The sequence below is a fragment of the Xenia sp. Carnegie-2017 genome, unplaced genomic scaffold, assembly GCF_021976095.1.
Source record: "Xenia sp. Carnegie-2017 unplaced genomic scaffold, XeniaSp_v1 HiC_scaffold_3, whole genome shotgun sequence".
NCBI lineage: Eukaryota > Metazoa > Cnidaria > Anthozoa > Malacalcyonacea > Xeniidae > Xenia > Xenia sp. Carnegie-2017.
In genome coordinates this window covers 1,140,593-1,158,651 of record NW_025813493.1, presented here as the reverse complement: position 1 = coordinate 1,158,651, position 18,059 = coordinate 1,140,593, and the positions used below count along the sequence as shown (strand labels likewise).

Here is an 18,059-nt window from a genome sequence, read left to right as displayed (position 1 = left end):
TCAAATAAATGTCACCCCATCTAAACAATATAGTCCTTACAGTTGCGTATTTGAAAATTGTACTTACTGAATTCGTTCAATTTCAAAATGTTGTGGACTGATTTTCTTCCATTTCCCACCGAGATATTTTCGACATAAATTATAGCCGAAATCTTTGATCTTAGCGTCAACCATTTTTCCAGAAAGAAAATAATTTTTCAAACTACGCAGAGCTTTGTAGCGAAGCATGGTCGAAACCAGCCAAGCAACAACGCAGTCATTTTAGTGATGGCTTGAGAAATGTGTCGATTTACTCAGGAAATGACAACAATCACTGATTCCACGGTCGTTGAAAGTGCTACTGAAGTGAAATTTTCATATTTCGTTTTTCGATACAAACGTTTTCTCTGTATTTTACAATCATTTTGAGCTATCGCCCAGTGAATTTAGTCGATGGGAACGCATCGAACTTTGCGTTCAAACCAGTGTTGCCACTCACTATTTTACAAATTCCCAAGATTTTGAGGAAAAAGTCCCAAGATCCTTTAAATATCCCAAGATAACCCACAGTCGTTTCTGGGGGACCCCTTTGTCATGGGTACACGATTAGCCGCGCTAATGAACGCATAATGTAAAGACTTGAATGAATTGATTTTTGTTTTAATTTTAATTTCAAAAAAATCGATAGTTGTGTATATAAGTGTTGAAATGATCAAATATAGTTCGTGAAACGCAACAGTACATAAAAAAGTCGAACATGGTGATGGTAACATCGTTGAAACAGCCAAATCGACAACATGCTAAGTGCTAACCAGACCCTATCTCAACAGTCTCTTCGTTTACAATGTCATAAACATCAGTCCCATTTTCTTCCTGTTCCTGACGCTGACAATGTTTCCCTCTGACAATGACCAAATTGTACGTCTTTTACAAGTTTCGTAGACGGCTCCCACGTGGTGCAATGCGCACCTTGTTGAGCAATAGCTTGTCTTGCAATTAATCTGTTCCTCAAAGTTGAACAATGTAGGCGGTTGGTTTGAGGAGTCTTTATCATGTTAACTTGGGAAAAAATTCTCTCGACACAGGCAGATGAGTGAGGCAAAACAAGCAGATTGCAGATAAAATTTCCCAAAAGTTCAAACTTTTTATTGCCGTTACCATCTTTAATAGCTCTGATCTCATCCCAAAACTGTGTTGGGGAATTAGTCATGCCTTTAAGAGAGTCCGTGGCATATAACAATTGCCTCCACTGATCATCAAGTTCATCCAATTGATCTTCAGACACTAAAGACGGAAAATGGTGTGCTAATACCGCTATCGAGTTTAATGACCGCCTGCTGGATAATGCCTCTGAAGGGTTGACTGCTGATAGCAAAGCTAGAACTCCATCACTTTTGAAAGAAAACCTCTTCTTTATTTGGTCACATAACTCAACGAGAAAGTTACGGCAATCGTTTCTGAAACGTTGTTCTTGGCTACCCAAAGACTGTTGGGTGCACAGGACTGTACATCTTCCTCCAAGATGAATATCGTTGAGAGGCTTGTATAGCTTTACGTCATTTGGATCAATCTCGTCCAACGGTGTTTCTCATACGACTTTATCGTGTATAAACATGGCCAAAATGCTTCTATACTCATCCGATATAGAACTGTACAGTGTGTGCAGCTTGAAATCTTGAGCCTGAAATTCAGCAGTTAATCTGTCCACTTTTGACAATATGTAATTTAGGAATGCCATAATATGCTTGGTTCCATTCGTCGTCATGGTTTCATAGATCTTGACTGCCCGTCTACACGATCACATGTAGACTCAGATTGAAAGAAAAGTTTTAATGCATCCCATTGCTCTAAAATTCTGGCAACAAATTGGCCTCGGGAGAGCCACCTCGTCTGTGAAAGCTTGAGAACTTTATGACGAGGCGCTTCAACAATATCTTGTATGAGGCGGAACTGGTGTTGTCGCTGACTGCTACGGGGAAAATAACAGCAGACATCTTTCACAAATGCTTCCAACCATGAAGGTAGGCGACAACTTGCATAGTGTGCGCAGTGAGCAAAAGAGTGACAAATGCAACCAAAGACAAATACACCAGGTACATCTTTTTTTAAAAGAGCCTGAAAACCTCCATTTTTGCCCATCATTGTTGAACAATTGTCGCCAGCAAAACCAACAACATTACTTAGTGGTATGGCTCGTTCTTGAAAAAAGTTTTTAACAGCCGCATACAATCCATCAGCAGTGCCGTTTTCTACTTCAAGGGCAGTCAATAAAGCATCAATCACTTTCCTTTCATGGCAAAATCTGACGACAACAGCAAGAATTTGGGAGACTGAAATATCTGTGGATTCGTCTACGATCAGAGAAAACTCGTTTTTCTGACAGATTGCCGATATTGACTCCACTTCCTCTCGTGCAATTCCTTCTTGAACAACATATGATGCCTTTGTTCTTTTTAACTGCATTTTTTGAGCAATTTTGCTGCCAGGAAACATTTTTTTCATTAACTCGCTGAGATGATCAGCCTGAAGAAAAGGCGTTCGGTGCTCAGCTAGAAAACCAGATAACAAAACTTCAGCTTTTGCTGTCATTTCATCAACATCTGGCCCTGTTTGCTTTTGAAAAAACTTGCTCACTTGCAAAGTATTTTGCTTGGCTTTATATGCATCAGTACGTTTCTTTGTTGCTTTATGTTTCATCAAAGCCGACTTGTTGGGACCGTTGAATGTATGTTCACACACTTTGCATCTCACTGTGAATTCCAGGATCTTTTGAAATCCAATCTGCTAATTCTTGATCTTTTAACCAAGCATAGTTGAACGATTGCTTGTACCATTTTTTATCTTCAGGTTTTGCTTTTTTTTCTCGCTGGACGATGATCATTCTTATCACTTGAGTTGCTTTTTTCGTCATGCATTTTGCTTCTGAAATGTGTATGCACTGTAGTGCTTTGAGCTCCCCACCCAAATGAAGCAAAACAAGTCAAGTTTACCTCAGACTTGAATCCTCAGAAAAAGGCCGCCCTTTTGTTTTTACAAAACCATACAGGAAAAAGTTGAGTTGAACATTGAGTTGAACAAGAACTGGAGGGAACAAGGAGCCTGGACCCGGTTGTCAAAAACATAGCGGTGATGGCAGATTTTGGTTGTCAAACTTCCACTTTAAAAATTATTTTAAATATTCACTCCCTCCTGATTTCTACTGTTCAATAGTAAAGACAACCAAGAAATGCAATACCAATTAATAATATTTTCGAAAGAAATGCTCAGCGTTTTATGGAATACACGTACATTAACTTAAAGAATATCCACGGTAAAAGAACTTATATTATGTTCAAATAAACTTCAGATTTAGACGGCACCTTCAGTGGGAGGGTGTGAAGATTGTCAAGCTTATTTATAAACACGTGTCACACTTATTTATAAATTCATAATACGAGATAATATTACCTATAAAATATTTAAACAAAATATCCCAAGATTTTATAATATTTCGAAAAACTCCCAAGATCCCAAGCTTGAGCAGAAATTCCCAAGATCTTGGGAGAAATCCCAAGGCGTGGCAACACTGGTTCAAACATGGCATATTTGCTTGTTTTGATGCGAATTTGACTTTGAGTGCGTGACGTCATTTAAAGGACGGAAGTTCAATTTTAAAGCTCTTAGCATATAAAAATTATATACGAACAAGCATATTTCCAACTGGAATTTTACATATTTTATAACTTCTCTTCGCAAAAATTGCGTATATTTAGTGACAAATGAGCAACACGCATAGGTAAGCAACATTTACAATCGATTAGAGTTTTATAAACTTCTTGAATTAACTTATATTTCTCAATAAACTGGGTGCCGCATCCTTGACGAAGTCTGCGGTCTTAACACACACGCAATGTTATCAGAAACTAACTGTAACGCGCTTACTTCCAATCATCCAATGTATACTACTTTTATAAACTTCTGGATTAGACTTATCATTCTTATCATATGGGTGTCGCATCCTTGACGTAGTCTGTGGTTTTAAAACCCATGCAATATTATCAGAACGCACATAATATAAGGAGAATAATTTTTTATTAAGTTAGTCAAACGTAACGATACACCGCAAGTTAAAATATGGCGAGTAGACAAAATTCTGCAAAAAATCGTCGAGGAGGACAATATTGTGTTGCTGGTTGGCCCAACGGAAAAGTTGTACAAACAGTCAACACACAGAGGGTGTCTCAGTACATCGTTTCCCATGAATGACAAGGAGAGGCTGAGTAAATGGACAAAATTTGTTAGGAGACATAGGCCAAAATTCGTTCCTCAGCAGTACTTTGTGCTATGTTCAATGCATTTCGCAGATTCTGCATTCACCGTGAACGCAACAGTTGCAAAATCGCTAAACATGAGACGACAATTGCGCTCTGATGCTGTTCCAACCATAGACTCTGTAAAAGGCATTTCAACCAAGGTGATAAGAGCAATCGCGACCGCAGAGTTGTAAGTACAAATTATACAAGTTAAATTACACAAGTTTGTATGCACAACCTGGAAATGCATGTAAATGTGTCTTATTATCTTCAACAGGTGTTGCGTGAAGTAACACGAAGTGTAAAAGATGTTGAACCCGCTGTTAAACATACTGATGATGAAGGGAATTCTGACGAGTGTAACACGACAGAAAGCGTTGATAGTGAACCAGTTAGAGAGGATTCACCAGAACCGCTGCCAAAACAAGAGCAAGTTGAAATGTGCAGTAGATACGACATACTTGCCAAAAAAGTTACAAAACTACAAAAGAAACTCATTTGAAATGGGGCAAATCATCATCAAACATCAATACAGAAGTCATTTTAAAAAGCAAGGAATGCATGCAAAATAAATGATACATTTTTCGTCTCTTGTTTCTTCTGTTACAATTATTCAATATTGCAAGAATATTTTTGACAGATGGCAAATGCCTTTTAATTGTCTGAAACAAAATATTTGAAGAATTAAAACTTTTTCATACTTCAAAGTTGAATTCCTCTATTTAGTTATTTAAAGTTTTTTTTACTTTAGCAATTCTGTCGAAATGCTCATAAATTTCATTGAATTCAAAGCTTATATCATTATGAGAGTCGAACTTCTCTATACGGCTGACAGATGTTGTAAACAGAATATCATGTATATCATGTAAAAAGTAAGTCGAAAATTTTGCTCTGAAAATGTTTAGGGGGGTGGGGGTCTGCAACCATTAATGTGTATTTTTTGTCCTTATTTTCTGCTTTTTTGAGAGAGGAAAGAGAATGAATACATTGAAATAAACCAAATTCATTAAAAACATGAGAAATTAAAATCATGTGAAATGGGATGTATAATAATAATCACCTAAGAAACTAGCCTTGTTTGAATTTGATATACTTTAGAAAGTTTCATGTTAGGTTAAGTATAAAAGGGTAAAACATATTATAATGAACTATAAAAATTGAACAAAAGTTGCTTATAGACAATACTCCTTTTTTGGCTTTATTATATCTTATCTATGAGCGGAAACTAACATCTGCAGTGCACATATTTCTTTTAGTTTGTAGAGACACTTGAAATAGTTGACCAATTTGAATAACGTCATCATAAACATATTTTTTCCCGGGGTTGTTGTTATAAGGAATTAAAATAATTTGGTCTGTTATTTTCAATGTAAATGGTATTTCTTGGAATTGTTGAAACAATATTTTTGTTGCATATTTTTTCTGACACTAAATTTCTGCAATTACGGCTTTTATCAAAATATAATTAAAATCATCAAAGTTTGTGTCCCGTCCACAGAAAGTACTTGTCTTGTGTTGATATCAAAATTCAAAAAGCCAATATTACTAGCACTTTAGGACAAGACAGTTTCTACTTCAGTTACATTTTTTCTAAGCTGCTGTTTGAGAAGAATAGAAAACAACTCGTCAGAACTCAAAAGAGAAATTTCATTGATAGCCAAATTGCCTCTTCAATGGTAAGCAAAGAAAACATAAAGAAAACCTAAAATTCAGAGCCTATCACATAATGCAAAAATAATGGCTCTAATGGATTTAACTTCCTCATCAAGACCATATATTTCATTTATCATAGTCATGCTTATACGTAAATCAACAGATAATCAAACATAATCTTTATCTTATAAAATACTTAAAGCATTATGAAACATTTTTGTATGTTTTTTTTAAACATTTTCTGTAGTTTAGAGTAGTGCAGCTAATCATCATATATACATAGCTACCATTTGGTAATTTGACTAGTCTAAAATTATTTAAAAATCTTTTACCGTTTCGCAAATCTTTTTATCATTTTATGTCTATCCTTATGATGGAAACGAAAACGAATTGATTGATCACAACTAAAGATAAAGTTCTACTTATTTATATTTATGAATGTCTGGAAATATATTATATCATATTTCCAATGGGGTGTAGATAAAATGCGGGCGCGGACGACGGACGCGGACGGCAGACGCAGATGTAAGACGAACGTCTGTTTGTACGAACGTCTGTTTGTTGTGGGCGGGAATTTCAAATGATTTATTGTAGGAGTTTGACAGTAATTTAAACAAGCTTTATCTTTCAGGATATATTTTATGACCTCATTATTTAAAGCAATTAAACATGCGTATTTCAATTTCAGTCAGTCATATAGAGTGTAACGCAATGAAACCTCATTGTATTTTTTTCGTGTTTTGTCAATGGCATTTCACTCATGTTGGCCTTACGTGGGTGAGCCTGTTCATATTTACTGCACTATAATGATTTCCGTCAACTTGTCATTTGGCAAGCAGTACGTATATTGCAGTTTTCAACATGAACTTCCTTTTGAAAGCTGAGGTTAGAAGCAGTTGCAAGTTAGTCAGTGCGTCAGTTACATCTTGAAAGTATACTTTAAGTGAAATGCCAATGACAAAACACGAAAAAAATACTATGAGGTTTCATTGCGTTACACTCTATATGACTGACTGAAATTGAAATATGCATGTTTAATTGCTTTAAATAATGAGGTCAAAAAATATATCCTGAAAGATAAAGCTCGTTTAAATTACTGTCAAACTCCTACGATAAATCATTTGCAATTACCGCCCACAACAAACAGACGTTCGTACAAACAGACGTTCGTCTTACATCTGCGTCTGCCGTCCAAGTCCGTCGTCCGCATCCGCTTTTTATCTACACCCTTTCTAATGATACGCCAGAGAAAATAGTAGCTACATCAAAAATATTTGAAGCAACCATCATTAAGTATTTTTTTCTAAATAGAGATAACAAAAAAATATTTTTTAAATATCATAGACATTTAAAAATTATAAAATATTTGCAAACTGTTTTACGTTTTTACATGAGAATGATAATAAACTAAAACTTGAATGCATGTGTGATAAAGAATATTTGATTGGACATTAAAACTAAGCTTTAGGATTGAGGGAAATGATAAAGAAAGAGAGGTACATAATTCAACAAATTGAAATGGGGCAAATCATCATCAAACAGCAATACAGAAGTCATTTTAAAAAGCAAGGAATGCATGCAAAATAAATGATACATTTTTCGTCTCTTGTTTCTTCTGTTACAATTATTCAATATTGCAAGAATATTTTTGACAGATAGTAAATGCCTTTTAATTGTCTGAAACAAAATATTTCAAGAATTAAAACTTTTTTAGCTTTTTAGATTTTCTTTACTTTAGCAGTTCTGTCAAAATACTCATAAATTTCATTCAATACAGAATTTATATAATGATGAGAGTCGAACTTCTCTATACGACTGATAGATGTTGTAAAGCAGAATATCATGTATTGTTTAACGGCCTTCATTTTTGTAACTAGACGACATGTAGTTACAGAGAGGCCTGCTAGTCTGTTAAACACTGCGCAACAGATTATTTGGCATTTAATTTTGCTGGCTTAGTTAAGCAATACGTCTTTCCCATTCATCTGGTAAACTGAGTTAACATGAGCAAATTTGAAATCAACCCATTTTAAATTTTTTCTAAACCGCTCTTGGTGAATTTCATATATTGCGTCATTTCCTTATAGTGGACATTGAAATGTTTTATTTGTTTCTATGCTTTCGTTTGCTAGAAACCCTACATCTATTTATTGAAAACACGTTCTAGTCGGATGAACTCTACTTATATGAATTATTGTAAACATGAGTCTTTGTAATAAACAATTTATCTAATCTATTGCAACAATATCCAATCATCATAAATTATCTGAAAGCAAACGTGAACATACTTTTTGGAGAAGGAAGTTAAAATGTTACATAATTATAGAAATCAATACTTGATTTATATACCAAAAAAAGTTTAAGAAGAAATGATTATATGATTATATTGATGATAAGCCTTTCATAAATAAAGTAAATGTTTTACTACAAAAGCTTTAAAGAAATTAGTAACCGTCCACCTTCTAATAAATAGAAAATAAAGATGATATCAAGCTCAACAAAAGCGTTTCTTGGGACTCTCATAATCCTGTCTATTAGTGGCCAAATAGTAAATGGTAATGACGACATATCAATCTGCAAGAAAAGCTTAGAGACATTAAAAGACAACGTGAAAGAATGGATGGAAACTTGCGTTGATAAAAATGGCAATGACGATAACACAACTGCATGCAAGGAAGTAAAACAATACAACAAAGAAATGATGCAAATGCAAACAGAAATGTGTTTTTACAAAGGTATAATCTTTAGATTTGACAAATTTTCATAGTTTCTTGTTCATAGCACCAAAAACAATATTCAACAAAAATAGGTAGAAGTTGTGAAGCCAATCTAATTTCAGTTAATAGTAATATTTCTACAGTTAATAATTCTTTCTAAAAATAGTTATTCTGGTCTTTCACAAAATATTATGATCGTAAAGTCGATAAAAATTTGCATTTTTCAAATCCACTTTCATATTTATAGTTTTTTTATTATTTATTTAGATGTTTATCCAAAGCCATATTTGATTATTATGAGCTTTGATAAAATATACTCTGTTGATTCTATTACTGGAGATATTCATGTCAGCACTATTAATGGTTCCAGTAAGAATAAATCTGACCATGCATCAAGATATAATGACATAGAAATTGATGTAGTTGAGAATGTGCTTTACTACATCGATGACAAAGACATCAAACGGGGAAATCTTGACTTGACTAGAAACGAAATTTTTGCGGAAAATGTTTCTGTTCATGATATTACAGTTGACTGGATTGGTCGTCGTATCTTTTACATTGACTCCACGAACATTATCTATCAAATTTATTTGAAAAATAAAACTACAAGTGTTATGAGGCTTCAACCAGGACTACAATTTTCCAGCATTGCATTTGACTCAAAACATGGGTAAGGCTATATTGAAATTCTTTTTATTTACTTGTAAGCGTAAAATTAATAAACTATGTCACTCTATTGGAGGGTTTTCTTAAGTAAGGTAAGAGTTTTTGTTTTTAAAGACGGTGTTTTAATTTAATACAAAAGTTGAATTTTATAAGTCCGTATTATGGTTTGTTATTTAAAGGTTTAATAATAGAAAAAGAAAATCGATTTTCCGGGGAAATCAAAACTCACTTTTCCCGAGGGAGCGAATATTAAGTATTTTGTTGGCTATAAAGAAACAAACGTCATATAGTTCGACAGATATTTATTAAAATCAACGTCTTTTGGAGAGATTTGGCCAGCAAAATTTTATTGCGTGACTATAAGGCATTTTAAACCGACTGCAATAATGAACACGTTTCGTGTGATTATTCAGCAGGAATGCATTAGAAAATAACATGCAGATCCTGAAATTTCAAAAATCGACAGCGATATTTAGGTTGAGCAACCAAAGAGCTTTGAAAAAAAAGGTAACAACGGAGGGATCAATGTTTATATATGATGAAGTCATTAAATGAAATAAAACAGAGCGTTAGAAACTGAAATAAAATATGAAATAATTACTTTGCACATAAAAATTTTAGTCAAATACTCACAGAACCTTGGCTTTCCACAACCTACAAAAAAGTAGTACACTTAACTGTGCAACTTAGTGTTGTACATTTAATTCCATTAATTGTTTAGGCTGGCCACCTAAGAGTACTTTTCTTTGACAGAAAATGCAATTTGATTGACGCCTCCATGGTAATCATATGCTTAATAAGATATGCCCTACACATAGGAATATCAACAGATTGGGAGCATTGTTTGTTGCTATACTGTGCTCTTTTGTATATTTTTTTGAGGCAGTGTAAGGGATGTGCAACAATCTCAATACGGAATGGCAATAAAGTTTTAAAATATTCACGAATGTGGTGAACGTAAAAAACTTCAACTTTTCGTTTTGTAATGAAGATAAAAAGAACTACACACATTCCCACGTAGTTACATGAAAAATATAAAAATGGATTTTAGTTTTCAAAAATGTGGCAATTTAGAAAAACATAAAATATATCAAGTTTATAGTTTTTCAAGCCTTCTTTTAACTTGCATTGAATGGCAGAGTATATTGAAAAGTCAAGAGCTGCAAATTAAGTGGCTGCACACTTCCCTTTAATAAATCCAATCACACATCCAATCAAATCACCTGAATGGAAAATCATTTCACGACCTTTAGTTCATGCAGTGTTTCTTAGTGTAGCTTAGGCAAACGTTAGGTCTGTAGTTGCTCCACTGATGATGAATCTGAAGATAATAATCATGTGATTAAAAAGAAATTGGCTTAAAAGCCTTGCGGAGCGAGAACTTTCAGAATATGTTATAAATAATTTACGACTTAAAAATAATTTCCTCTTCTAACGATTCCTATGAACTCTCCATTCATGAGAGCCTTCTAATCAATAAATACAAGCCTTCACTCTTCGTGCAGGGAGGTTCCATTCCACTTAACCTCTCTTAACTTCACTAAATTTTACTTCCCAACTTCTTTATCATGTAATCCATTTAACACCGCCTCCTTTAGTCGTAATTCAACACCTTTTGTAAATACAATATCTTGTCTTAAAATCTCATTATAAATTATTACTTGCCTGAATATGTCTTGAGTAAGGACGAAACGTCAGTATAAATTCAATTTTACAGCTTTTGGTCTACTTCTATGGCTCTAATTAAAACTTTATGTTAGGCATTAATTGTTATCATATTACAAGAAAAAATTAGTTTTCACGAACACAAAAAGCCAAAAGAAGGGTAATATATACGAGAAAGTTTTTAAAGAGTTCGGGCAAGGTGCAATGAACGACAAGAAGACATGGACATTGCTGTTACTCAAAGGCGTAATACATTTAAGAAATGTATATGAGAATGCAAATATGCTGCGATGATAATCAAAACTGCCAGTTGCATCAAACATTTTCGATAAAGTAAAGGCCATAGTGTTCAAGCAGTTTTTGCAGCTTGTCCAATCCAAAGATTCTAAAAACACGAACATGACATGGCGATAGAATCATCATTTTAAATGATACCAATAGCGTTAGCTCCAGTGTCAATCTTCTGATTTTCAGAAAAACAATGAAAAAATTTGACAATTAAAAAGAGAAGGTTAAGATAGTTATAAAAAATCGTTTGTCCAAACAAACAGAAAAAAGTATCAACAAAAGACAATGTTTTTGAAGCTATAGCTCTTTTAAAAACATTTGTGGATGATGATCCATCCAAGGAGCTGCTAATTTTCATGCATAATGAAACTGAAAAATTAAGAAAGCTTAAAATTGAAATGACAAAGCTTTCTTAATTTTATATCTACATGAAATGGTGCATAACATTTACCAACACCAAATTTTCAATTCGAACAAAAATTCCACGCATCAGCTAATTTTCAGCATTATCAATTACCAACACAATTCTTTCAGCAGCCACTCCAAACTACAGCATTACTCATTCCGACAATAATCGCAAACAATACCAATCATTATAGAAGTTATGTGAATAAAAATAGCATATTACATTTATTATTATGTTCTGAACCTCATGCAATGTTTAATTACTTCATATATTTTAGTTTGGTTTTTAAAAGAGAGATTTCAAATGGTAAAGGTGATCTTTTCCTGTTAGTTACAATAGCTTTATGTTGCTATATTATCAAATTTTATGAATATGTTGCATTAAACCGTCTGTATATGAAAGTAGTTCCGAATACTTTGACAACATCTTTGTCTAAACTAAAAGGATATTCTATTTTTTCTTTCTTGCATCTATTAGCTTGCCAATTGTTTATGTATTTCAGTACGTATAGAGAAAACTAATGTACAAAACAAAAATATTTATTAAGGTATCTATTCTTGGCAGAAAGTACAGAACTTTTCTTATGGTTATGGAACATGACTGCAAATAAACATCATATTCTTTCAGTTTCACTTCAGTCAATAGCATATGATCTAACGCTTCACTTGGCTAAAAAGAAGATTTATTGGCGAGTTTCAAACGGAAATATTTTTTCTTATGTTTACTACTCCCAAAATGTAATTGATTTTGGAACTTCACGAGGTCCCATGGCAGTATTTGGGGATTTCATTTATATCATGACTAGTGTTGGACGAAGTGTCGTTAGTGTCCATAACACAACAGATCAACGTAGGAGACGTAAATATTTTCTTCCTGTAAACAACGCTTATCTTAATTTGGCTGTAGCAATACACAGTATCACTCCTGACTCAAACGGTAGTTAAATATTTACTTATTTGACATAATAATCTAAGACTTGCAAAAACTCCCACGCTAATGTTCATAAAATAGAAAGACGTTAAAAAGTTCAAAGTTACATTGCCTTAGTAAACGGTTGTTCTTCCTTCCAAAATTATAAAAAATTTGATGAACATTAAGTTCAAAGTGCAAAGTGTCTAATTTGGACATTTTTGCCGTTTGTCTATTCTTATCAAACTTCTTGGGTGTTAAATTTAAGTCTTTATTGTTTCTTACATCATTTAAACAATTACTTGGGCTTGAAATCAGTCTTAAATAGAAAAATCATGAAAATAGATTGAAAAACGTCCAAATTGAGTATGTTCTGCAGTGAGCTTAATGTTTATCAAATTTCTTAAAATTCAGTATATTGCAAACAGAGTTTAAACTTTTACATCTTTGGATTAAACTAGATTTGAAACTTTTCATTTTCTTTGTGCATGCTGTTCAAATTGAGGCGATTACGAAGTACTCACATGGTTTTTGAGATTAGTTTTTTCATTCATTTTACTTTAAATAAACAAGGCAAAGCCATGCCAAAATATATGAGCTTTGACACATTTTGTGAGAACTACTGATGAATTGATAATTTTCTGAATATTTTTCAATTATCTAAGTTCTTTAGTATATCCCTTATAGTGTCCCAAACAGCCAGAAAATTTGTTCATATTCTGTAAATTTTCAACAATTATTTAATTGTTTTCTTTTTACAAAATACGCGAACACCAAAATTACCAACATTGCATAACAAACTTGCTTGCTGAGTACGTCAACGTGGATACTGAGTGACAAATTGCGTCCTTTGAGGAAGAATATGTTTCGTTTAAAATCCCTGGTTAATTTTTTTTTTAATTTTATTGATCGATATAGCGACAAGCACTTTTCACTTTCTTCTGTGTGGACCCAACACATACTATCGTAAAATTAATGGAACATTGAACTGCACGTGTATGGAAGGATACTTTGGAGAATGTAACTCGTGCCAACGTATGGATTTATTACTGTCTTTATAAAGATTTTTTATCACCGATCATGAATAAAGAGCATCTCTGTGCAGTTTTAAAACTTTGTTCTTTGTTGAAAATCCTGAGCTGTTCTCTATGCTGTTGCTTCTGTGCAAGGAATTTGCTGCATCTACATTTTACATGTAACCACAAAAATAAGGCTCACAGCCACACATACAAGTTCATTATTATCAATACAGTCAAGCAGGAAATCAGTAATAAATTTATGAAAAGCTTCAATACACTTAAAACTTCCCTCAGCACACAACATTGAAAGTGTATGGTTCTCTAAATGACAATAGCATATGTTAACATTAACACATTTTTAGTTTCTCTACATTAAGGAGGGGGTAGGGTTAGGGTTAGGGTAAGGGTTAAGGTTAAGTTTAACACTCCTCCTGAAGTTAGTAATCTAGCCATGGCCCAGCTAACCTAGATACACCATATTAGACGAACTTGAGTTTATTATTGGTTGGGTTTCCTTAACTAAGAATTCTGTAAATACAAACTTTAAAAAGCATTTTGACAGACATGCTTCAAGACAGGGGCTCTCGGAAGTATCTCAAAAGTTGGGGGGGGCACTGACCGAAAAGGGCATGTGAGTTTGCAGCCTACTGTTTTAGTATATTACAGATATGCATTGCTTCATGAATCATGATTAAGTTTCAAAGTCTGCAAAATATTGGTAGACATTCTTAGAATGCTATGCGTATTCTCTACTGCTCGGCGTGCGTGCTAACAAATTGAACTAAGATGACTACATGAACAGTTTTATTAAGTAATGCGATCTCATTAAAATTTCCCAAAAAAATCTAACCCTACGTTCGTTTTTCAGAACAAAGTTCTTAGCTAATAAACGTAAGTCCAGTTCGTCAGTTCTAGCCTTGTTTACATGCATAACAATAAGATTATTGTAGCCTGCTGCCGTCATTGTGCTCCTGAGATGTGTCTTGACAAGCCACTGGCATGAAAAAGATCTTTCTAAAGAGTCTGCACTCATTGGAGCAAGAAGGTAAATCTGCAAGTGTCGAACAACATTAGACATTGCCATGACAATCTGCGATGAGTTATTTTCTTCGGTTGAGAATATTGATGTTATGGTGTCAATTGATGTCACCTTCTTTACTTCTGGAAGTCGCTGCGAGATAACTCCTTCAAGAAGCTTTAACTCCGCCTTCAGCTGGTCAAAGTCGAGGTCATTTTCGTAAAGGTGTTCAACTTCATCATTCAACTCAAACTTACGCCCGTTTGCTGCATTAATGAGCACGGTTTCGATGTTCATCAATACAGAATATGTTTTTTGATCGAAGCGCTCCTGTAGTGAAGCCAAGCACGCACCAATTACTTAGTTGTTTTAGCAACATTCTTCTTCAAGTTTCCTGGGTTTTCTTCAATTCCCCGACCACTATCGCTCCAACATCTCTTCTCGAATCATCAGATAATAAAACTTTCTCAGTCGCCTCTGCGTGAAATTTAGACTGAGAGTGTTTTTTAAGTTTTTCTCCGCACTTCCTCCAGTAAATGAATTCTCCTAGAAGAAAAGCCTTTTCACCATTAGGTCTTGACGCATCGCTCTTTTACAGAAGTAACAGGCAATGGTGCCTTTTGTCATGCAGTATGTGACCCATTTATATTTCAAAAATATAGAAGACGGCCAAGTTCGTACATTCGACGATCCTCCTGTACTGGTTCTTTCTAGACGTGTGCTTTATTTCTTCTAGGGTAGGATGGTAAGGATGTCGGCCAGTACAGCACAAACGCTTACAATCGAGTCCTAGCAAACATTCCGTTGACTCAATCTGCATAGGTCCTACCAATAGGGCGGTAGTCGTGGAACTTGGCAAAGACGCATACGTTAGGTTTTGACAAGGTGCGTGAACTGGCTCGGTCGGTGGCGCGACTAGTATCTCTGAAGACGACGTAGAGTCAGATACGCCGAATTTTGGTTTGGAATGAGAATGAGGAGAGAAACACGTTGATGGAGTTTCTGTAGCTCACGGCAGTGTCAAATAAGATCTAAAGTCGATGTTTTGGTTACCAGCCTCTCGTCACCTCTAGGCATGATGATTTTGATTAGAAGTGATTTAAACCTCAAAATTTTCAATTATTATGGTTATGAATTGTCAACAGTTTTGTAGGACCAATGGCCTGAAAGACAATACGACGGGAGCAATGCGTTGCTGTAGAATTTATAGTCACATGTGGATCATAAATTGCGACTTCTCATTGGTTAATTGTTACTGGGCGGACGTCTGCGAAGACAACCCCAATCGACAAACGCGATTTTTGATCTATCTGGGTAATCAAGATCAAAACTAAGCTATAGCTGATTTCGCATGATGCCGACAGACTATGTTCTACTCTCGGGCTACTTGTATCTAAGAAAAACTTCTTCTGTCCAATTTTGCCTAAAACAAGGGCATTTCTATACCATGAAAAGGGCACTTTCATTCCAGAAAAGGCACATTTTTCCCTGTTTGAAAAGTGCGGTGGCACTTGTCCCCAATGCCCCCTGTTCCGCGGCCTTGCTTCCAGACCTCCTAGAATGAGTGCACTCAATAATATTACATCAAATGTCTTCAACCAATGGATTGTAGCTTTATGAACTTATTCCAAGAACAGACAAATATGGCCGTTGTCCGATTACTCAGTAGGCTATATAGACTGAAGCTTACATTCCCGCGTTTTTAAAAGTCCTGTTCTCTTTAAACATAGTTTTTACTCTTTGCCATTCTAGATGAGATAAATGATCTAAACTTCAATAATATATCCTGTTAGAAACTGTACGATATACTATTATAATGCTCTATGTATAGAACTCATAAAGTAGTGAGTTTATCTCGTTCAAAATTTAAATTTATTCTATAATGTTTACACTATGAGTAACAAAACTGAAGCAAAGGCAATGGAGCATAAGAAACGGAAACGTCGTCAAAAGACTGAAATTTTTGGGAGAAAGTTATATCACTTAAAATCTCACAAATTTTTCTAAGCTTACAGGCTGCGCAATTAGTCATCCGCCGCTTAGTATGGATGGTATGCACTGATAATGTTCATTCATAAATATCTTGTTAACTTTCGATGTAAGAAAATTAGGTTTTACTATTAAGAATCACTTCCTTAAAAACCTAAATAAGCAATATTTTTAAGAGGTACAATAAATAAGGTCAAAAATGTATGTAAATAATGGGTAATAACGTTTTCAGTAGATGGCATTAAATTTCTACTGGGTTTAATAAAATTTCAAATGACTTTCTTACTATTCAATTTAACGCTATTAGAGTTAGACTGGAATTTTCTATTCAGACATAAAAAATGTAAGCACACATTACAATGAAATTGACTTTATATTCTGAAATTGAGTGTATTGCAAAACAGCATACCCACTTCAAATGTAATTCACAGTAGTCAATAATATCCATATCTTATATGCAATGCTTGTGTTCTGTAGGTTTCCAGCCTGTGAAATATGAAACAAGCAATTTTTAACAAATAATAATAATACCTAGTAATGATTTCATTCGCTTAAAAACACTTTTTCACAAAATTCAGTCGTTTATCCTATCATAACAGAACCTTGAGAAACTGAATTTTTAACATTTTCAATTTAAGTAGCCAAAGATTGCACTGAGGTACAAAATAATGGCAAGAACGAAAGTGGAATTTATCAAATTGATCCTGATGGTAAAGGATACTTTGAGGTCTTCTGTGACATGACGTCATCGGGTGGTGGTTGGACTGTAATTCAAAAAAATAAAGAAAATGGAAATACAGACTTTCATCTGCGTTGGGCGGAGTATAAACGTGGCTTTGGTAATCTTAAATCCGAATTCTGGCTTGGATTGGACAAGATACATCGACTAACATCTGCAAAGAAAAATAAACTTCGAATTGATCTAGTACTCACGACAGGCACTAAAAAATATGCTGAATATGAAGATTTTGTCGTAAAGGATGAAAATTCTAAGTATCAATTAAGTATTGGAAAATACACAGGTAAGAAAATATTGAAGAAAATGAGTGTTTGTGATAGCAAATTGCGTTGACAGATTGTACCTTAGGACCAGTTCATATGAGACGGGCCAGTCCGCTTATGGCAGGCTAGGTAGCTTTGCCGAGATCTCGCCTCGTATATTAGTTTACAATTTTTTTGAAATTGCGTTCATATGAAGAGCGGGCCAGACCGGCTTGGAGAAATCCGCTTAAAGGAAGCGAGATCTCGCTTCTAATGGGCTCATATAACTGCATCAATCGGGCCAACCCGGCTGAACTGGGCTGGAAGCGATGAGACTGCGCATGCTCTTGTCTTATTTGGTTACTTAAAGATGGCAAAAACTTCATAACAACAACGTGCAATTGAAAATAAGTTCGAAAATTTTATGTTATACCATTACAATAGTCGGTGAAACTCACTGGTAGCAACCAGATT

General features: G+C 34.4%; 1 protein-coding gene across 1 annotated transcript; it reads left to right on the top strand.

The window, feature by feature from the left end:
- Window positions 1-8,396: 8,396 nt before the first annotated feature.
- On the top strand, window positions 8,397-12,410 carry LOC124454794. The gene is made up of 4 exons (XM_047005545.1): window positions 8,397-8,659; window positions 8,909-9,314; window positions 12,217-12,306; window positions 12,350-12,410. Exons 1-4 carry the CDS (start codon window positions 8,407-8,409, stop codon window positions 12,408-12,410), a joined length of 810 nt encoding a protein of 269 aa, XP_046861501.1. The 5' UTR covers window positions 8,397-8,406.
- Window positions 12,411-18,059: the final 5,649 nt, after the last annotated feature.

Coding starts and splice junctions, on each gene's coding strand:
- LOC124454794 (XM_047005545.1), top strand. CDS start 8,407: ATGATATCAAGCTCAACAAAAGCGTTTCTTGGGACTCTCATAATCCTG. Junction 8,660..8,908: donor AGAAATGTGTTTTTACAAAG/GTATAATCTTTA, acceptor TTATTTATTTAG/ATGTTTATCCAAAGCCATAT. Junction 9,315..12,216: donor GCATTTGACTCAAAACATGG/GTAAGGCTATAT, acceptor ATATTTATTAAG/GTATCTATTCTTGGCAGAAA.